Source organism: Pyrus communis, chromosome 15 (assembly GCF_041283825.1).
Source record: "Pyrus communis isolate YQ-2024b chromosome 15, ASM4128382v1, whole genome shotgun sequence".
NCBI classification, from domain to species: Eukaryota; Viridiplantae; Streptophyta; class Magnoliopsida; order Rosales; family Rosaceae; genus Pyrus; species Pyrus communis.
In genome coordinates, this window is record NC_142579.1 from 41,771,752 (window position 1) to 41,794,650 (window position 22,899).

At 38.8% G+C, this 22,899-nt stretch overlaps 2 protein-coding genes across 2 annotated transcripts; one reads left to right on the forward strand and one right to left on the reverse strand.

The window, feature by feature from the left end:
• Positions 1-1,735: 1,735 nt before the first annotated feature.
• LOC137715864 (sugar transporter ERD6-like 6) lies at positions 1,736-6,178 on the reverse strand. Its single transcript, XM_068455218.2, has 18 exons — positions 5,634-6,178; positions 5,416-5,478; positions 5,229-5,318; positions 5,093-5,152; positions 4,961-5,026; positions 4,807-4,872; positions 4,634-4,709; positions 4,141-4,205; positions 3,965-4,057; positions 3,779-3,859; positions 3,588-3,672; positions 3,295-3,341; positions 3,142-3,204; positions 2,987-3,046; positions 2,834-2,899; positions 2,682-2,741; positions 2,435-2,549; positions 1,736-2,233 (listed from the first exon to the last, which is right to left on the reverse strand). The coding sequence occupies exons 1-18, from the start codon at positions 5,826-5,828 to the stop codon at positions 2,121-2,123; spliced, it is 1,464 nt and encodes a 487-aa protein (XP_068311319.1). The 5' UTR covers positions 5,829-6,178; the 3' UTR covers positions 1,736-2,120.
• Positions 6,179-9,713: 3,535 nt separating this feature from the next.
• Positions 9,714-13,301, forward strand: LOC137736534 (uncharacterized). Its single transcript, XM_068475790.2, has 2 exons — positions 9,714-11,227; positions 12,995-13,301. Exons 1-2 carry the CDS (start codon positions 10,107-10,109, stop codon positions 13,083-13,085), a joined length of 1,212 nt encoding a protein of 403 aa, XP_068331891.1. The 5' UTR covers positions 9,714-10,106; the 3' UTR covers positions 13,086-13,301.
• The last annotated feature ends 9,598 nt before the right edge of the window (positions 13,302-22,899 follow it).

A 22,899-nucleotide genomic window follows, 5' to 3' on the forward strand; every position in this document is an offset into this window, starting at 1 on the left:
TTGATATGGTTCACAAAGTTTACTTCCAATTACTAGTGGAAGAGAGTTCATCACAAGAAATTGAGTAGGTTTATTTCAAGTGTTTGTATTATTAGCTTTAAGTATTTTAAGTTATGTCATACAGAGATCCGAAGTTGCACCCTCTCGGCATCTTGTCGATTGGAGGTTTTAAATCTCAGTAGCTAGACCGAATTCTGAAACTACTAAATTTTCATCTACGAAAATTCTAGAATGGAACAAGATTCATGACTGCCGATTCCTCAACCAAGAATTTAATGTCTAAGAATCCAAAGATCATAGATTCGATTTCTGTTATGAGTCGGTCCATACTAGACAGAAGAGAGTTTCGTAGAGTTTAACTGTTGTTTTACATGTTATGCATGGTGCAAATCTAGGTTGGTGACAATTATTGACTAATAGAGCTTTTTATGTCCTTTTTTATCCTGAAAAGTGGGCAATTGTTGCGCATGCTTTTACCTTTTATTTTTTGGGTCAGGCACATGCTTTTGTCTAATTCCATCTCTTCAAATACCCTTATTAAATGAATTTCAAACCTTTTTTTTTTAACTTTTCCAAAATTGAGATAAGGAGACACGGATGCACAGGCTGGAAGGTGTGTGTAGACGTGGCACGTGCCCTGTCTGTAGATTCATCTCGCTATGGATACAAACATACAGATTTTAGAGTGGTACTTCAATTATTTTTCGTTAATTTTATTTGAATTATTTTGGGCCCCATTATCAATGGCATCCGCTTGTTTTTGCTGGAACTTGCCCATGTTAAGCTCAATCATGTTCGAAAGGAGGCCAATTCCCATCGACTTGCTCGATCTGGGATTGCCAAGATTGATGAATTTCAATGGAGGGGGACTGCTCCTAAGCTATTGGCAGAAATTCTTATGGAAGACAACTCTTTATAATTTTGCTTGTTTTCTCCCTTGGTGTGAGGATGGGTAAAGTTAGTTGTTCGTGCGGGATGCCTTTTTTCGTTTCAACCGGGTTGAAAGCTCTGGCAAAGTTTTTATCGAGGTTCATTTAAGCACATTATCCCCCCGCTTTGTACGTTTTATCTTATATCAATAAATATCGTACTTCTCTCAAAAAAGAAAAAAATTAATTCAATAACTAGAAATAAAGAGGGGCATGTGAGAGGTGAAGAATAGTGTGTAAGATTCACCTCCCTTATTTTATCAAGGTTTGTCATCCTCCCAAACATGCCACTGCGACGATATTTCAAACTACTATGGTATTTTCATATATAAAAGCTGACCGTGGCATATTCGGTGCAGGTAAGCCCTTGTCATTTCTGTTTATACGTCGTTTATAGTTTACTTTAATCAACATTAATACACCTTGATGTCGTTTAACTCTCGCCTTCATATAGTAATTAAACGGAGTTCTCTTTGGACAAAAGGAAGGGATATTTAAATTGTTCTTCACTCCCAATTTCGATTCAAATGGGGAAATTTACGCAAACTTTACAGAAAAAAACCGACAGAAGGACTACATGAACTAAAAACAAGTTGAGGGGCTAAAACATAACTCGTAGATAAGTACAGGGACTTGCTCCAAATTACTCACCAGTTATTCCAAACACAAACTAACAGTAACAGTGGACCCTTGGGCCTAGGCCCATTCACGACGTTAAATGGTCCACGCCTGTTTATGGATTCTCATTCCTAGAGTAAAGCCGGAGTGGCGCCAAAACCTACTAATGTTCAGTTTAAGACGTGAAATTGAATGATAAATAAACCCTTTACCCGTGCTAGTGAATTCAAAATCTTTACATGGTATGAATATAAAACTGGAAAGGTTTCATGACCGAAGAAAGCTGCTGGCATGGAATGCATGGAAACCGATCGAGTTCTTACATGCACAAAGGACTATACGAGGGCGATGGAAAGTTAATAAAACTGTAAGACAGTTGTGAGTTTATAACTACCTATCGAAAGATACAAACAAGCAATGAATGTGGCAAGAGAACACCAAGTGCTGGCTGAAGAAATTCACGAAAAATGCACGTTTGCACAGTTCCTGTAGGATAATCTCAAAATGGGACTGCAGCTCTGGTATCTTCCAACAGGGGAGAGCAAGTAGTTTGAAAGAACGGTAAAGAAAACCTTATCTGAAGGACCATTGAATCTCTTCCAGAGTTCTTCCCTTTGTCTCCGGAACCCAAATGTAAACAAATACAACGGCGAAAGCACTCACCAGCATGTAAATGGTGAAGGTTCCTGTTGAGAGTGGAACCAAAGCCATTAGCCCGAAAAATGTAACAGATCAACAAAGCTACTCAACAGTACAACGAACGGTAAGAAGGCAAGTGCACAGGTCTCCACATTTCTTTGGGATGTAACCACTGCTTTTTTTTAGACATGTTACCAGCTGTAGCGAGGGAGACGGAGAATAAGAGAGAGAGATAAGAGGAGGCATACCTCCACCGCTCCATTCCAGTAGCAAGTTTGCCGTCATTGTGACCACCCAGGATACGAACCAATTGGCAAGTGTTGCTATGCTTCCAGCAAGGCCTTTTATATTAATTGGCAGAATCTGTTTTGCCAAATTCACAATTTTGTTAGATGTTCCAAAAACAATATTCAGCAAGAAGTTATAAGAGCAAAACTTCGTGCTCGATGCAAGTCATGAAACACTACACCTGACTTGACTCTATTATTGGCATACCTCAGACATTATAAGCCATGGGATAGCTCCCATACCCAGAGAGAATGAAATTACCATGGCCTGCATGAATAGCACGCGACAATGGAAATTACGTATAGGAAAAAACGAAGAAGCACTATCCTTTGACTCGTGATATTAAAAAATTTACATACCACAACTCCAACCACTGATATGATGCCCAATATGCTGTGAACATTTGAATCAATGTCCACAAGATCCTGCGATCAGGTGGAATTCCTTTTTGAGAATATACACAAAAGAATAACATAGCTATAAGATATTTGTACAAACATGCAAGGTATTACCTTTATGTAGAATGCTATCGCAACAATGAGGAGGAAAATCGTCATTCCAGCAGAAGAGATCTACAATGAAAAGTATAAATTTTCTCCATCTACTCCAAACAGATAATATACAAACGGCTCAATATTGACAAAAGAAAAGAAGAAGTCAAACTCACAAGAAGCAAAAGACGACGGCCTGCTTTGTCTGCCAACCATGTAGTCACCCCAGTCGCTATGACCTAAATGCATCAAGATTCTTGTTATGTTTGCAAATTGAGAATATTGAGTGCGAGAAGAAACAAATTCTGAAGTCATCTTCATGCTTTTACCTGAACAGCACCGAGACCAACTGTGGCTACATTACCTGACGAAATCCCTGTTCAAACACTAAAACTAATAAGAGCCATTGCACGTTAAATAAATCTGACTTCCAGTCAGTTTTCCACTATGACATACATGTAATACAGGTATCTATGAGTGTACTTTATACACAATAATAAGGTGGTAGATGTACACACGTCATGTTAGGTCAAAGGAAACAAGTAGCAAATGATATCAAAGTATTCATATGGTTCTGTAGAGCATCCCAACTATATTCTTTCATATAAGTGGGGAAACTTACCCGCAGATTCAAAAATGGTAGTGGAATAGAATAGAACACCATTAATTCCACTTAGTTGTTGAAGAACAAGTAAACCAATTCCAATCTGCAAGGGAACAGTGTGAAAACAGTTAGTTTTTGACATATAGATCACATTTTGGATTAGAGGATACCAAATTAGAGAATCAACTCTTTTGGACTATTACTAATACCATTAGAGGAAGCCAATATCTTCTTTGTTTAAGCTGTGCAAACCGAATTGTTGTTCTTCTGGATGTTGATGTTACAGACCTCTGCCCATTACATATCAGAGAAATTATTTACATATGTGAATTTCCAAGAGTGATGTGGTCATAGCATAGTTCAAATGACATTATCAGGAAATTATGGCTTTGTACCTTGATTTCACTGACTTCAACCGAAATATCTGTATCAAATCCTCGGAGAACTTGCAGAGAAGCTTCAAAATCCTCTGTCATGCCCATTTTTGCCTGTTAAGGTCAAAACAAAAAAAGACGACCGTGATATCATATTTATCATTGTAAATGTGATCAAGAGGTTTCTGTGAACTTACCAGCCATCGAGGAGATTCTGGAATGAAAAAGAGCCCAGGTATCAATATCGTACAAGGCAATATTCCTGGAATTTTACCCGGGTATAAATCTTCTGTTACTCTTGAATAATTAATTTCCTTCCTTAAAGGAGGATAAGAAGTTAAAATTTCACTGAATGTAATTAAAGTTAATAGCATGACTTGTCTTTGCTTATGGCTATAGAGAAGTTGTTATAGAAAACCAAATACCACTCCATGGATGCCAAAGGTTTAACCATGACAGTACCGAAAAAGTTAATTGGCTTGGGAATGTAAGTGAGGCAATGGAGCCAGGTTTAAAGTGTTCTCTGAAATATCAAATAAGATGTCCTTTATGTACTCAAAGTTCTAATTACCATTAGGAAGTAAACGAGTTCGTAATTCTTTCAAGTAAATCGAGTTTAAGAAAATCCTACATCCATGACAGGTAAGAACAAGTGATGTGAACACCACAGTGACTTTTTAAGAAGATTACCCAGAACTGCAAGTATCCTCCATTGAACAAAAAGTCCAAGCATATAAGCCAGCATTATTCCAATCGTTACAGAGAGCTACAGAAGAAGGATTTTAAATAATCTGATTAGAGACAGATGTTAGTAACCACTAACAGCAACTCATGGTAAAAATACGCTACTAAACAAGGCCAACCTGATTGACTGAACCCAAAGCGCCTCTTAAGTTTTGAGGTGCTATCTCAGCTATATATACAGGCACCTAGCAATGATCAAACCAAATCAGTACTCTCACAGTTCCAGACTACACATTTTCGACAACAGAAACACTTGAAACAACTTGAATTTACCGTGTAGGAGATTATTCCCACGCCAAATCCTTCCAACAACCTTCCCATGTAGAGAAAAGAAGAATCCTGCAAAAAGAATGATATCAGACAGCATTTTCCCGGCTGCATTTTTCAGAAGTTATGAAAACTCACTTTGGCAAATGATATGGCAAGCCAACCGATAACATTAGGAATAGCCGCGATCATTAAAGACTGTATTTAACAAAACCCCGGATTAGAATTAATCAAAGCTGCTTAATAAGGAAAAGAACAAGTGACTGAATCCTACCCCTTTGCGTCCAATATACTCAGAAATCTGACCGCTGGCTATAGCTCCAACCATAGCTCCCACATTCGACAAAGAACCAAAAAGCGAATACTGACCCAGATGATAATAAATAGTTAGAACTCAAATTATATAAGGAAAAAAAAAAAAAAAAAAAAACCCCAATTCGCAAAAACACTGAGATTCAAACCTCTGATACTGTAAGTTTTAGATCCTTGATGATTGCTGATTGGGTCGGAGAAGAATAGCCAGTCTGCAAAACCCAAAAAAATGATTCATAATTCAGCACAAATGAATACAAAGAGAAAAAAAGTACAATTGAGCTCTCTGCAATCAGCTTGCCTAAAACCCAATAGCTCAAGGTTCTCTAATGGCGGAAAACGATTGAAGAAGAAGAGCTGTGCTTACGGTGAAGCCGAATTGGATAGGACCCAGAGCGACAATCATGACACAAGCGACCACAGAAATGGAGCTATCTCGAATCACCTGCGACGAGCCCATCATACTGGATTGCCTGGAACCCATGCGGTACCAACTTCCAGTGTGGAGGAAGGGCTTCCGCATATCGCCCCTCCCCTCTTCACTGTCTTCCCGGAAACTCATTTTTTTTTTCGCCTTCTCCGATCAGAGAAACAGAAAGTGACAGAGCTTTCTCGCCGCGCGCAGAAAGTGGTCGACGAAATCCCCCAACGAAAAAAACACCGGAAAAATAAAATAAAATAAAAAGATGGATATTCCATCATTATTGTGTCCAATCGTCTGTTTATCGCGTTGTGCCACTGCTGTGCTCTACTGTACGACTGCGGTCCTTGCCGTTACCTCCAGTCTCGTGGTATGACTGTACAACCGTGTTCTCCTTCTGCCACGTCTCCGTGTGTGAAACAAATTTCTCCCTGCATTGTGGTCTCTGCATGCTTATAACAAAACTTGCAACTTTCACCTCTCTCGCATGTGTGTGAATTTGCTCTTTATTTTATTTTATTTTTGTTGAATAAATTTAAATTTGAAAGATGTAATTCAAATTTTTCAAAAGAAAAAGGTTGCAAAAATAAAAAATAATTAATTAAATTAAAAAAAAATCGAAATTTATTTTTGTTGAATAAATTTAAATTTGGAAGATGTAATTCAAAATTCGCATGTGTGTGAACTTGATATTTGTAGTTGTGGGCCAGTGGTACTATCATTAGACAATATCACTTATTATTGTCCGTCCTTTCAGTAGCTCATCAAGTTGCTCATATTTCGCTCACCTTCTGGATTCTTCTACTTCATCAATTATTATTTAACTATTTATTGTGTACCCACCAATTCAAAAACAAACAAAAAACACGTGCTTTTCCACGCTTCTAAATTTATTTACTAATTTCGCCCTAATTCTTTTTGTTTAATCTTAAACTCACAACTTTTAACTTGTTAAAACACGTGGTTATGGACCTTTTGGCCATATATTAACTGACATACGGAGGCTTTTACAATCTGCTCAGCAGTGGAAGGCCAATTTGTGCGACGTGATGCCAATGCAGTGGCTCACAGGTTAGCTCCGCGTGGTCTCACTTTGGCACAGCTATTTTCTTAGTTTGAAAAACCACCTGATTACAATATTGGGTTACTTACTAAGTTGGATTTGTCAGTTCTACATATACCTAACAGTCCTTAGTTTTAGAGGCACCCTTTCATAAGAGTCACAATCAATGTCTTGATCAAAACTTGGAGCTTACAAGTGCCAACTTTCGTATGTTGTTCGAGTAACGTGTTGTACATTTAAAATCGATGAGTCCTATGTAAAATAGATATTTTTTGTTGTTGTAATTTTCACGCATTTAATGTCTCTTTTAAAGTTCACTATCTTTGTCTATTAATTATTTTTTTATTTATATGATATTAGAATCGAAAAAAATGAAGAGTACGAAAATCAGTTGTTAATAATTTACTTGCATGCATGGTGCACGTGGATACCAAACAAAACCGTTCGTGTTGGTCCAATTCTACGACAAACGGAGTCATCATGTTTTGGTTAGTGAGATTTTTTCAAATTTCATCTTATTCTTTTTTAGTACCAATGTACATAGAGATCAACTTTATAATACAAGGGATTGTTACTGTAACATTTTATGTCAATAATATGATTTTATATAATTAAAAATTATATATACATAACACGACACTATCATTGTGCCAATCAAATATAATGAGTTTTTAACCCCCTTTTTTTTAGTTTTATACCAAAGAGATGATATTTGAGATTAAAAACTCCCTCTCTAATTGCACCAGGTTACATGAGAATTACATGTGTAAAACTTTATCCTTCGTGTGGAAATTTTCGTATGGCACTCACATCGTTACATAATATTATTAATCTTCACATGTTACGAAATTTATATTTATTTGTTAATATTTACTTACGTCTATAATGTATCAACTCTGTTATTCATTTATATTTTAAATACATCAATTAATAATAAGAAGTTTTGAATGGAAATTGTTTTTGACGTGCATATTGTTTTTCACGAATAAGATTTGATTTAAATCTCAACCTTTTTTTTTTCGCCTTTTGCGTTGACATGGAGGAGAGGGGCCGGAAATTTAGTTCTGTTTATGACAAGATCTTCGGGTTTAAGCCTGTTAAATTCTGTTGTTTAAGGCCCAATATACAGTACATTTCCAACGTTTTGTTTTGATAATGGGCCCTAATTGTCCAAAAGGCAGTCGAGTTCACTCTATAGTATTATTGTACAACCGATCCATTAATATTTAATAGGCTTAACCGGATTAACAGTTCACTTGGCAATAACGTAGTCGGAAGGTAGTACTTGTCGTAAAAAAGACTTTATATATGAGTCGTATGTGTAAAGAATTAATAAAAATTTGACAGAACATTCATGCTAGGCCTAAACATGACAAACTTAAACTCTCTTGACGGAACATTCACGCTAAGCCTAAAACATAACGAACTTCACCACAAAAATTTAAGATCTAAACTTTTATCACATGAGGTATCTCAATCCCTATAGAGCTTGAAAGAGCTGCCTAGTGATCCCTAAGTTGCAGCACGTTCGGTCATTAACTCCTTGCACCGCTGGTGCCGTTTTTAGGACCAACCGACGCCTCACCTGCACAAGTACCTATGTAGTGTAGTGTAGTGTCGATTGCATAATCAACATAGCATTCAGACTCATGTGCCTTACAGAACCAAGGGTCTTTAAGCCTGCTGTGTACGATTAACCAGCCTTGCGGCGGCAAAAGAATTAGATATCCCCCTTGCTACGGTTCCTTACAGTCTGAAAACCGATGCTGCATTAGGTCAGGGTGTTGGGCGATAATAGCTCCTCTGCATCCCAAAGCGCACTGGCCTCCTAGGCGCGCAACACTAAGTAATCCAAGACAATCCACATTACTGACTAACGGTGGATAATCATATTTCTTAGAGGGGAAAATGATGCTCTCCAGATCCCTTCCTTCTAATCCACAAAATCAAGGAATTCGTGCAATTGAACCAATAGCTTAAGTTATTATAACTTTTAATATGGATCCTTATTTGTAGTCATTGAATCAAATTTTAATAACACAAATTTCTTGATTTAATGATTAAAAAGAAGGGATCTGAATAATCCTTATTTATAGTCATTGTATCAAATTTCAATAACACAAATTTCTTGATTTAATAATTAAAAAGAAGGGATCCGGAGGATCGCTTTCCTCTTAGAGGTACTAAATACTACTCTATGAACGAGCAAGGTAAAATCGAATTAGGCATGTTTAATAAAATATAATAAAAAGACCAATCAATTTGTACTGCAATTTTGCAAGAGCACAATGATTACTTACGTGCAACACGCGCTCAGAGGAGCGTCGCACACCAAAGCCCTAATTGGATTTCTTTATTTATTAACTTTTTCATTTGGTTAAATTGCAGAAATCCACCTTGTAGCATAGTTATATTTCACTTTTATCCCTGTAGGTTATTTTATTTCATATTTGTCCTCATAGTTTGGTTTCATTTCGACTATTGGTCCAATCCGTTAACTCCAGCATCTATTTTTATTCACGTATACTTTATCTACATCGGATTTTGGACCAAGATACCCACCAATCTCTATACGTGGTTGAATATGACTTGGATTTTATTTTGCACAAAACATAGGAAAAGACTTCGTAATTCTAATAAACATATACTATTGATTATTACAGTCTATGACTAAAAAACTTATGATCATGATGCGAACATGCCTTTTGATTTAGAGAGGGCCTAGATCTTCAAAACACATGTCATCCCATGAACATTCGAAATTGAGAGATTGTCTTACGCATGATCATAATAACTACGTCGGACGGGGAACACACCACTCATGCTCCACCATAACCAATATGTATAAATAAGAAGACAAGATGAAGTTAATGTGTTGGGCTAATAGTGAAAATGGAACTAATCTACAATGACAAAAGTAAAACAACATAATTATAAGGACGAAAGCAAAAACTGAGTAAACTACAAGGTTCATTGCTGCAATTTATCCTTATTATTATAGAGATGAACTTTTTGCTTGTCGGAAGAGAAAACGGACGCCACCTGTTGCTTTCTTAAAGGACTCTCGGATTCGCGGTGAGAGAGAGAGGAGAAATAAAAACATAAGAATACAAATCCGACTGAGTTAAGACTTCTGAGTTTCTCGCTTAAACTCGTTCGGAAACTCGTTACCGTCAATTCTTAAACTACATTCCCTTCTCTCTCTACACACAAACACTCCCAATTTTCGACGTCTCCAATTCCATCCTCCGACTGAACCACCGCGCACTCCGCCACCTCCGCCGACACCGACGCAGCCACCGTCGTACGTATTCTCAGTCAACCCATCCATTGATTTTGAAACACACTCACCACATATGGGCGAGCAAACCCAGGTCCAAACCCAAGCCCAAGACCAGCCCCAGACTCCGACTCCGGCTCAGCCGCCGCCGCAGCATGACTCCATCGACGACACCACAATCGCTCAAGTCGGCCCCACACCCACCGAACTGAGCAATGCTCCGTCCAAGACCTCTTCCCCCCCTTCCAAAATCCCGTTCCGCCCCCGAAAGATCCGGAAGCTCTCGCCCGACACCGCCGACCCCAATTCCTCCCATCAAATCGTCGCCATATCCGAAACCCCCAAACCCGTCGCCGCCACCAAGGCCTCCAAGATCAAAACCGTCACGCAGCGCACCGTTGCGGCGCCCAAAATCGTAGCGCGGCCGCTGTCCTGCGAGGGAGAGATCGAGACGGCGATTCGCTATCTTCGAAACGCCGATCCGCTCCTAGCTCCGTTGATCGACCGCCACCCGCGGCCGACCTTCGACAACTTCCACACACCCTTCCTCGCCCTAACCCGCAGCATTCTCTACCAGCAACTCGCATACAAGGCTGGCACGTCGATCTACACGCGCTTCATCGCTCTGTGCGGCGGGGAGGCTTGCGTAGTACCCGACACCGTGCTCGCCCAGACGCCACAGCAGCTCCGGCAAATCGGAATTTCGGGCCGGAAGGCGAGTTACCTCCACGACTTGGCGCGGAAGTACCAGAACGGCATTCTGTCGGACTCGGCGATTGTAAATATGGACGACAAGTCTTTGTTCACAATGCTGACGATGGTCAACGGGATCGGGTCTTGGTCTGTGCACATGTTCATGATTAACTCGCTGCACAGGCCCGACGTGCTTCCGATCAACGACCTCGGAATCCGAAAAGGTGTTCAGCTTCTGTACAATCTCGAGGAGTTGCCTCGGCCGTCGCAGATGGAGCAGCTGTGCGAAAAGTGGCGGCCTTACCGGTCGGTAGCGACGATGTATATGTGGAGATTTTCCGAGTCAAATGGGGCTCCTTCCAGTGCAGCGGCTGTGGCAGCCGGTGTTTGTCTGCGATCACAGCAGCTTCAGCAGCAGCAGCCGCAACAGCAGCAGCAGCAGCACTCGCAGCATCCCCAGCAACAGCAGCTTATGGATTCCCTCAGCAGTCTTATTAACATTGGGTATAAATTTTAATCCCTTTCACTTTAATTAATCCCCAAATAAATCCATTTGCTTGATACTTGTGCATAGTGAGTGTATTTTAGGAGTGTTCACTCGAAATGCCGGGTTTTGTACCTATCGGAAGATTACCGAGTTTGCTTGAGAATATTACAATTTACAATTGTTGAAGTTGTGCTTCACTTTCTCTGAATTATGTCGTACTCTGTTGGAGCGTAACACTGCATGTTCGTTGCTGAAGCATGTTTTTTTACATCAACTTTTTATTCCTTGTAATTTTGTGTTCACTCGTAGAGTTTAGCTATTGTTGAAGTTGTGCTTCCCTACTACTTTGTTATACGTTGCCTATTTTGTTATGTGCTTATAACATTTTCATAACGCAAAGTAAGTGGAACTTCTAAGATTCTATATACTATCGACACTCATCTCTCATGTTCCCTCCATGGTTTTTGGACTGACAAACGACCTAGAGCTAAGGGCAATTAGTTAACGTTACAACGTGTGTCTGTTTGTTGGCGTAATGGACAAGAGAAAGGAGATTTGGCCACTTCTACCTTTGTTAAAAGAACTGTGTCAACATGTTATGTGAAATTTACCTTTAGGTCAAATTTACCTTCTTCCACTGAAACACAAGGAGACATGTCCTAGTACATCATGCTAAATGTAAGAAGATAATAAGCACTCTTTCTTTTGGATTTAAATGGCAGACATAGGTTTTATAACATGTGGTGATGTAAACTGACTACATTGCTTTCTTCTTCTGTTACTGAACTCCCTGTGCACCCTCTCTCCTCCATGGGTTCTTGCATCATGTTAAACTAAAGAAATAAATTGGTACTCTTTCATTTGGACCACAACCAGCAACTTTTTCTTTCTACCTCTTCCATGGCAACGCTTGAATTTCACAACTTTAAGTATTTCCATTTCAACGCTTTGGCATTTATCCAAACTGCGAAAGTTATTTGGAATTTTTTTGCCATAGAAATCTGTCAGTGTGTGTTCTTCAGTTTTCGTTTCTTTACACCTTAAACCTTTCCTTGGTGAGACCCAAAGCATTTCATCTTCTTAGTGTATTAGATATTTTTCTTCATTAGAACCCTCAAAGAGCATACATAGGTTGTTTCCCAATTTATTCACGTCAGCTTAGTTGCTTGGTATTCTTCCCGAGCTAAGGATTATGAAACATGCTTGTACTTTTCTCAGATGTAAATGTGTATAGTAGAACAAGGTAAAGCCATCACTTTTGTCAGCAGGTCTTTTTAATTCTTCTCTGTTGTTGATGTTTTTATGATTTTGACCAAGAAATGGTATTAGTTTTGTGGTTCTTCAGTTTTTGTTACTGTTGGTTTGTTGTGAAGAAATTTCTTAGAGACTGAGAACCCTTAAGAGTTTTTTGGGTCGATATAATCTTTGAGGACCATCCACGATAGTAAGAACTATTGGTCTACCATTGCTTGTGGGTCTTGTTTTATTTATATTCTAGTCTTCCGCGAAAATCTCTTCGTACTGGCCCTGTATCTGGTTCAGCGGGTAGTAGTGGTAGATTTTCGTGAATCAATATTACATGATGCACCATACATTTGCAGTTTTTCTTGGTTGCTTGTTATTTGATTGCGGTGACCATTGATTTCTGTAATTATTATTTTGAGTATGAACTCTGGATTGGTTTAGATAGTTCAGTTTTCATTGTATTTAGCTATTTGATGAAATAAGTATATATATATATATATATATGTAAGAGTTTTAATTGTTCTCACTTTCTATGGAAGGAATGGTGCATGCATTCATGGTGAACTATCCTTTTCCATGCCATGTGATGCAAGGCCCGTTCCTGGGCACCTTGATCGGGAATGGAATTGAGACATTTGTCGGTCCATCCGCCATCTTTTCTCAACTCAGCTTGGGCAGTGCAAGAATAGTTCGCATGCGGAAATTTGCTGCTAAAAGCTATGTGACATTCAAGCCCTTCCAAGGATCAGAGTGTGTTGAACCCTATTCTGTAATTATGTTTTGGGATTGAATAAAAACTCTGTGCTCAAGTTTTATTGTCTTCAATTTAGAAAACATCGACTTTAAGTGGGCGACGAGACCTCTTGTAGGACTTGATAGAATGCTATGCTTCACCGACTTTACCCCCGAAGGTTCAGTAGACATAGAAAGCACCCACCACCTGTGGATGTAGTCCGGCGCTCGGTGTGGGCGTGGTTTCAAGATCTGATACCATAATTTGGCCGATTTGGATTTTGCCCTGGTACTTAAAACAGCCCTGTGCATTTTTGTTCACAAGTAAATTTCGAAGGACAATAATTCAGCTTCCGTAAGGTGTATTTTCTGGATTCGGCTTCTCACTTACCGGTTGATCGCCAACGCTAAGGTACCGGTGCATTCACTATGTTTCAGTTTAATTCCTGCATTCAAAACTTTGAGGATGATGCTAACGATTTTCGGTGACTAGGAGGAATTGCTTTTCTTGCCCTTTTGAGTCTCTTCATGTTTTCCGCCCAAATGAGCCGGAAATTCAAGTAGTGATGATGCCCAAAAGGCCCCAATCCCATGGTTCATTTGGGCTAATATCCCATTAGTTAAAAATTGGGCAGGGTCGCAAGGCTTTTATAAACAAGGTTCTCATCTCTCATGCTCCCTGAAAATACCTATGTTGCTCCCATGAAACCAGAAAATTACCGAATTTCGTGACCCCGACGCCGCCTTCTCATTTTTTTTCCTTTCACCAAGCGTGATGCTCCTTGTGGTGTTTCGATCTGCACTGCAGTTAATGTGTTGGGGAGAGAGAGAGAGAGAGAGAGAGATGAGCTTCAAAACAATGATGGGAGCTTCAAAACAAAAGGTCAGAAATGGTAGAGCTGTAAGTTAGAAGAATTTGGGAACAAGGAACAAGAGCATGTTGGAAGGTTTGGTTTCGTACCAAGTAAAGCTGTGGCTGATGTGGAAAAAAGTCTCTTGGTCGTTAACTTTGTACCCAACAAGCATCTCGCTTCGTCGACCGGTAGAGGCAAATTTTTTGTATAAAGCATAGTTTGAACTCAGTTGTAAGAGGCCGATCATGCCACTTATAACATCGTTAAAAATATAAGTGGCTCGTGGATCAAATTAGAAGTTGAGAGGGCAAAGTAGAACACGGTCCGTAATGGTCGGGCGGGCCTTGAGCCCCCTGGCAGTGGCGACAGCACCCCCGTGTGCGCAGCCCAGAGCCTGATGGCTCGTTTTTCCACGTATCTCGGTCAACGGTAAAAAAATGAAAATTTTTCTGTTGTGTCACGTGGCACAATTTGGCTCATCTGATTTTAAAAAATTTAGAAATCAACGGTCAAGACTAATCCAGCAATAAAAATTTTGAAAACATTTTAAAAAAAATTCTATAATTACCCAACCAGTTTTTTCATTCCACAGAAGATCCATACACTCCAAGAGAAAACAGACTGAGCCACACTGATTTTATCCCCTAAGTTTAATTAATAATGCTTGTTGTAATGGTATGTTTTTGCCTTGTATTTGAAATCATTTATTGGAATCAGACAATCATTTTATTTAAAAATAAAAAATAAAAAATAAAAAAAAGAGCTACAAAATATTTCTAAATATATATATATATATATGTTTTTTTTTTTTTTGAATAGTAATTGTTCTTACCATATTCACACGGATAGAACTGCATAAAAATAATTACTGCTCAAAGTGGATAATAAGGATAATTCAAATATTTTGCCCTTACCCTCGCCCTCCCAAAATGGTTGAACTTGCTCTAAGTGCACATCATTCCTTCCACGTACAAAGTAACAGAGGATTAAAATAAAACAAACCTCCTCATTGTAGTAATCGGCAAACCTTAAATAAACAAACATTATGTTTCACCATCGTCCATGCTTTTTAATTATGTCTCCCATACTTCAAATCTAATCCTCTGGGGATTTACCTGTCACGCAAGAAATCAAAAGGGTAGGTTCATACAAATATACGTATATTCTCTCCTCGTGCAATAAAAAAATTTAGGACGGCAAAATATACCGCGCACACACTTCAAAGACAATAACTAGAAAACATGAAACTTCGACATCAACACAACAATGGTGATCTGCGACGCTTTCTTTTTCTAGTTGTTAGATTAGAGAGTGGGATATTCTCCTCGAATATCTCTTATTCTCTCCTTTCTTTTTCTGGTTTCATACACTATGGACAACGCCATATGTCTTTTTCTCTACATCTCTATGCCAATTTTGGAGGGAGAGTTGTATTTGATCCGAAATTTTGCTTTTGTTTATGTGGTTTTTTTCTTATGTTTTCGTCGTGTTAGTTTTATTCTACTTTCACTTTAGTCCAATGTTCTTTATGTTTGTGTTTGTGTACATCATCTCACTTAAATGTAGGACACCTCTCACACTATATCATGAAACTTCAGAATTGAAAATATAACAAAAATATTAATGCTTAAAAGTGAAAATCCATTTAAATTGTGAGGACTATTAATGCAATTTAGCCTATTTTGAAACTATAAAATGCACTCAAGTGATTGTATAAGCCACTTGAAAAAAAAAAAAAACAAAAACAAAAAAACACAAAACACACACACGCCACCATGATGGACTATGAGAATTATGACCCTTCCTATCCTGACCAGCCTGTGGTGGATCTCTACCTTTCGGTATGGGCTAGCCTCCCTGCCTTCCGGTCCAAGCCGGCCTTCGTTTGGGTCGAAGATGGCTCAGCCAATGAGGCCACTTCAACCCTAACATTTGGCCAGCTGAATGACTCAGTGCAATGCATTGCTTCTCAACTGCTCACCCCACTCCAAAGAGGTGACGCCGTTGTCATCCTATGCTCGCCAGGCCTTGAGCTCGTTGAGACCATTTTCGGGTGCCAACGAGCCGGCCTTTTAAGCGTGCCCGTTTCCCCGCCCGACCCTTCTTTCACTAACCAAAACTTCCATCACCTTATAAGAGCCCTCTCCCAAACAAAGCCTAAAGCTGCCCTAGCTCATTCTACTTACATCACAAGAATTCAGCATTACATATCTTTGCCATCCTCCGATAAAGATCTTGTCCAAAGATTGCAAAATCTTCGATGGATCGCCATAGACGACATCAAAACTAAAGATACAACGTTACAACAATCACCATACAAAGGCTGCAGAGCAGAGGACTTGTATTTGGTTCAATACACTTCAGGTGCAACTGGGATCCCAAAGCCGGTGCTTGTCACGGCAGGATCAGCTGCACATAACGTTAGGACAGCGAGAAAGGCCTATGATCTTCACCCGAACAGCGTGATTGTGTCCTGGCTGCCGCAGTACCACGATTGCGGCCTCATGTTTCTGTTGCTAACAATTGTGTCCGGTGCCACATGTGTCTTGACATCGCCCGGCGCATTTGTTAACAGGCCACGGCTTTGGCTTGAGCTTATTTCGAACTTCAACGCCACTTGCACTCCAGTTCCGTCGTTCACATTGCCGCTCGTTGTCAAACGCGGAGGGGTTGACAAAGGAACTTCACCTATAAATCTATGGAGTATGAAAAATCTTATCATTATCAACGAGCCTATTTACCAGGACGCGGTCAAGCAATTTGTCGATGTGTTTAAGCCTTATGGATTAAACCCGTCGTCAATTTCTCCATCATATGGCTTGGCAGAGAATTGCACGTTTGTTTCGACTGCGTGGCGATCAGACACGCCATTGCCATCCCACAACAAGCTCCTGCCGAGCGCAAGGCTCTATGAAAATGACGACCAGTTGGAGGACATGAACATTGTGGTAGTAAACGAAGAGACACACGAAGCAGTCGAGGATGGGATCGAAGGAGAGATTTGGGTTTCGTCTCCGAGCAATGCGTCTGGTTACTTAGCCCACCCAAATTTAACTCGTGAAGTTTATTACGGAAGACTTAAGAACAAGTTGAGTCGGCCATTTCTTCGAACTGGCGATAGGGGTGTCGTGAAAGGAGAAGATCGGTATCTTTTCGTGACGGGCCGATGCGCAGACGTGATCAGACTCCGAAACGACGACGTGGGGATGGAAATCCACCCTCATTACGTAGAGACGGCGGCGTATAACAGCAACCCGGGATTTCTGAGAGGTGGGTGTTTGGCGGCGTTTGAGGTTTCGAACACCGTTGTGGTGGTTGCGGAGACGCAGAGAATGGAGAAAGACATTGGAGTTTTGAGGAAAATATGTGACGGAGTGAGACACGGTGTGGTTATGGAAGAGGGAGTGGAAGTTGGAACGGTGGTTCTGGTGAGAAGTGGGTGTGTGCCTAAAACGACGTCGGGTAAAATACAGAGATGGGCAGCTAAAGATAAGCTGGTTGGCGGGAAAATGGGAGTTTTGATGGAGGTGAGATTTGGGGATTACTGTGGCTCTGTTCCAAGTTTGGGGGCTGGAGTTGGTGAGAGTGAGGGGAGAGGTGGCGGCAGAGGAGGAGGAGGAGGAGGAGGAGGAGAGGAAGGGTGGGGAAAAGTGGCGGTGGGTGAAGAGAGAGAAGAGATCTTTCTTTCGTTCTCACCAAATGCTTCAATTCGTCCCCCGTTGCAATCTTTTCTGTGAGAGCATATCCTATAAATTAAACCAATAATTATATGTAATTAGAATAAGGATGATGAATTTTCTAATAATAATTACTTCATAGTTTTAATGAAATAGTCACACATTATATTTTGGTCTCGACGAATTAAAATATGATAAATTTACTATGCGGCATTGTTTAATAATAACGCAGCACATACCTTTTTATTATAAAATTCTAACTAATTAAGATACAAGTATTACCGTATTTACGAATAAATGATTCTATCATTTCTATATCATCAATTCAATATAGATCGCGTAACATATATATTATGGTATAATATATATTTATCATACTTATATATACCCCTATTTCTACCGTTTGACAAATACATTTTGGGAATCCTACCATAGCCATGTAAATATATGACGTTGAGTGTAATAAAGAAAACTCAAAAACAAATTTAGTGTTATGTGATGAAAGAAGTCCTAATATATTTATTTTTAGGATACCACTATATTTATTTTTTTGTTCAACCGTAGAGAACTTCATTAAACAAAGTTCAAATAGACAAGGTACATTTTACATATTCCTAGAAAAGTATGACATATAGAAAGAAAAAAAACTTCGCGTATACAAACAAAACACGAGTAATGGTTCTTCTTTGTAGCACTTACAAAAATAATAAATAAAGGAAACACAAGGGCTTCAACCCAAAAAAAAAAAAAAAACCTCAACAGTGGCCCACCCAATAGTGGCTACTAGAGAAAACCGCAGAAGTGTAGGTGATGGTGACAAGTCGCAACTGCCTATAAACCAGAGGCGACTAACATCCCACACATGTAATTTCGCACCATAAAATAACAATCGTTTACCCCTAGATCTTACCATATACCAACTTTAGAAGCCGCAAATAATAAAAAAAGTTAAACCACAAACATACAACATTATAAAAAACTACCATTCAATTGGAGCAGCCAACCCTCACAATTATATTCATCGCCCAGGGACCATCAGGAACACATTTCTAACGCTGACAAATAAGACATGAATTCAAAATCAGAAAAAGAAACGGGACAACGCTCTGTGAGGAAACGAAGGTCTTGGTTTCGCAGACCTTCATATTAATAAGCGATGATCTGCTCTCGAGGTGGGTAGCAAACATAAGAGCTCGGTTTGGCTGTTTGGGCATTTTGATTGCAAAAAGAAAGTCTTGAGGACTAGATTTGTAGTATGGGTTAGGGATTTGTGGTTCAATTGGAGCTAATGGAAATTTGGTGCGCATAATAACAAGAAATAGGGGGAATTTGGAGAATAACCAAAAGAGGAGAAATTACTCATACTTACATCTACAGATAATCAGGGGTTGTGGCAAACCACTATCTTCGGAGAAATGGGGCATGCCATCATCTTTGGAGAGTTGGGGCAAGCTACCATCGTGGGAGAGATGGCGCAAAACAACACTTAAGGGGATGTGGGGAAGAGATGGAGGAGGAAACGGGAAGGGCCGCCACCTATCAACCAGGCTCAAAGGGAAGAGGTGGCGGCCGCAGGTTTTCTTATTAGAGGGTGAAGAGTCGATGAGGATTGAGCTCACTAGAATGCATAGGCAGCATAGTGACGAAAAACGGCATTTACTAGGATACAATTGAATTTAAAACCTTCTACCTACAAATGAAAGATAAATTATTAAAACTGTAGTGTTGAGTGATTAACAAAATAGATAAGTTATCACCACAAATAAAATAAGCTTAATCAAGGGTTAATACTTTAGGACCCAAATGCCCTTTTGGAAAAATACATCTTAGTATCAATTGCATGGACCCCAAGCGGGACAATATCTGTAATTGGGCCTATCTATCACCCAGGTTGATAGTGGTCGGTGGTTATATCAACAATACAGTATTATTAGAAATAGTGGGTCGTAGACCCTATAGAACCGTTGAAAAACTAGATCTTACAGCTTTCGTTCGAGTAGACGAGTTGGGCTTTTACGCCTTGTATGTCTTTTTGAATCTTTTGGGCCCACATTTGTAGGACCTGTTGCCATTTTTTTTGTAGGCACAGGACCCCTCTTACCTATCGATCAGTGATTCAGTGGAGAAACATGAAACGACGTCTCATGCACTTCCCTGTTTGATCAGTGATTCAGTGGAGAAACACGAAACGGCGTCGTTGATCTCTTATGCACTTCCCCGAGCTTGGAGATTATCATCACTTACCCTCACTGTCAAGTGGTATTTCTACCCATTTGTATGTAGGTCTTAGATTCGACTTCGATACCAAATAATTATGGCTAACTCCTTTTGTAATTTAACCTAAATCTCACTTCTTGCGCGCAAAGGCAGAAGAGAAATTGACTGCAAAAATCATCGGTCAATTAATGAAGCTGACCTCTACGAGAAGGTTTGGCACCTTGGTGTTGCCTCTTTGCCACCTGAGGTTGTAGTAACTTGCAAGTATTATGTTCGCTGATTAGAACGTTATGTGACTTAGATTAAAAATGTCATGAGATAGTTTGGTTCATATTCGGTGTGGGCCGTCGCTCAACTTCTTTAAACTTTAAGCGAATGAAGAACTAAGTTTTAAAATGTCATATCTGGTTTTTCACGTTCTGTTATTTATAACCTAAAATTCTGTATAATACCTTGCAGATAAATTGATATGGAGCTATAGTTTATGGAGTCATGCTTGCTTGCAGTATGCTTTCATTGGATCTTCTTTTGTCAGTGTGTATTTAAATAATCACACTCCTGACATGCCTAACATAATTGAGTAACGTCCCATTAAATTTGTGAGCCATGGAGGTTAGGTATCCTCAGGTAGTGAAGTAGATGTGTCATCCAAAATGCAGAATCCCAAAAAACTCTTTGTACAATTGTCACGTTCAGATGCGGTATTATATACATTTATATTATAATACGTGAATTTTGAATTTATTACATATTAATTATGTCCAACACATGTATTAATATGTGAGTCAGTAATTTATTTAAAAAAATTATCCCAAACCCGAAGGGTATTTTTGTCAAAAAGAAAAATACATTACATTAAGACATGTAAGATTTCAATTAGACCGCACAATGAGTTAGTTATTATCTTGCTCAAGACTTTATACTTATAAAAACATAAGATTTGTGGAGGTGCATTCATAGTGGCTTAATTTACTGTATAATAGTAAAGTTACTGTTTTTACTGCTTAGTTTGATTAAGAAGGGAACATACCACTGAGCAGAAAAAAGTAGAAGGAACAGATTCTGTGTACATTTTCTCCATTATTTCTGTTCCTTAAAACATATAAGTGCATTAAATTCAAGGTTGAAATTAATTTTTGAAATGAAAAAAAACTTGAATATAATTGGTGGGAAGCTGGATTTAAGAAAAGAAAAAAATGAAAAAACAGATGCACAGTAAAAGCAGATAGCTATTAAATATCGATTAACGAACTTATTTTTTTTATCGGTAATATATTATTTGATTTAAAAAATTTGATCCCCGATATGCTTGTTTCTAATCGGTGGATTGCATCCGAAAAAGGAAAGGCAATGCTATTTGGTTTGGTTGGGGCAAGCGTGGTTGTATCAGATCAGAGCGTTGCAGAAGCCCGCACGTTAGCTCCTTTAATTCCTCAGCTCCTTGATGCTTATGAATCTGAATCAGACTCACAGAGCTAGTGAGAGACGGTCTGAAATTAAGAGAGACAGGAGAGAGAGAGAGGGGAAAACGACAAGACCACTACTGTGGACCATTTTAACAGTACTTTTCACTTTCACCCACTCTCTGTTTGGTTATTCTTGCATGGAATCCTATTAATTGTAACACAATTAGTTAGACATGGAGTATGGTTGCAATTTAAATTTAACTTATGTAGTAATGATCTAATTTACTATTGAATGTGAAAATTTATTTGCGTTTGTGTTGTCTTTTCGATCATTGTAATTATTTTAGGTAAGTTAATTGTCTGCTTTATAAATGAGCGTATGAAGATTTATTCACATATAAGTTTCCTTTTTCAATTACCATGTTTGCTTGAGGTAACTAGTCCGTTATACTTGTTTGTATTGTAACGAGAGTATGAAGACTTATTCGCATTTGAGCTACCTTCTCTTGATCACTGTGATTGCTTTAGGTAAGTTATTTGTTTGTACAACAGGCAAATAAAGATTTATATGTGTGTTAGCTGTCTTTTTCGATCATCATGATTGCTTTAAGTAAGTCAGTTGTTTGTATTATAATAGGTGAATGAAGATTTATTCACATCTAAGCAATCTTTTCAATTACCGTGTTTGCTTTAATTAAGTCAGATGTTTGTATTGAAACGAACGTAGAGGATTTATTGGCGTTTGCTTTGCCTTTTTTGATCACTATGATTTGTTGACGTAAGTTAAATGTTCGTATTATAACATTTGTATGGAACTTAACTCACATTCGATTGCAATTGTTTCATGTAAGTTAATTGTATGCACTATAGTATATGTATCTAATGTCTAATTTATCCTCACATTGTTATCTGCACGTTAATTATGTCTTGGAAAAAATGGTCAAGACTAAGTCTTTGTCCTTAAATTCCAACGATTAGTAAACTACAAGCTTTAATTGTTTCCATTTAAGAAATAATGATTTAATTTCTTTACAATTTCAACAAATGTAGCACGTGAAGTGCACATCCCTGGTGTTTTTATCGTTTGAGTTATTTGTATGTTTTCAAATCTATTTTTTGTCTCATTGCTAAAACGTGAAGATCTATTCGCGTTTGAGCTACTTTATCGATCACCATAATTGTTTCAGATAAGTAAGTTGTTTGTATTATAATCTATACAATTGAAAAGGGCTAACATTTAAACATCCCAAAATTCCAATTTACACTCGCACTACATAGACTACAAAGTATAACTTTGCTCAAGCCATGCATTCAACAACTCAAAAGTCTCAAATCATGATTTGACTAATGAATTAGTAGTATCCTAATCCTTGTGGCCTACCAATGGTGTTGAACCTAATTAAGTAAAAGTTAATTAGTCTTCTTAGTATGTGTTTAATTAAGGAAACAATAAGCAAAAAGTGACGAATATCAAAGCCAAGCTTACGTCCCTTCAAGGGGTTGCTGGAAATGGGCAATTTTGGGTCATTTGAGAGGTGAAGTGCGTTGAGATAAGAAA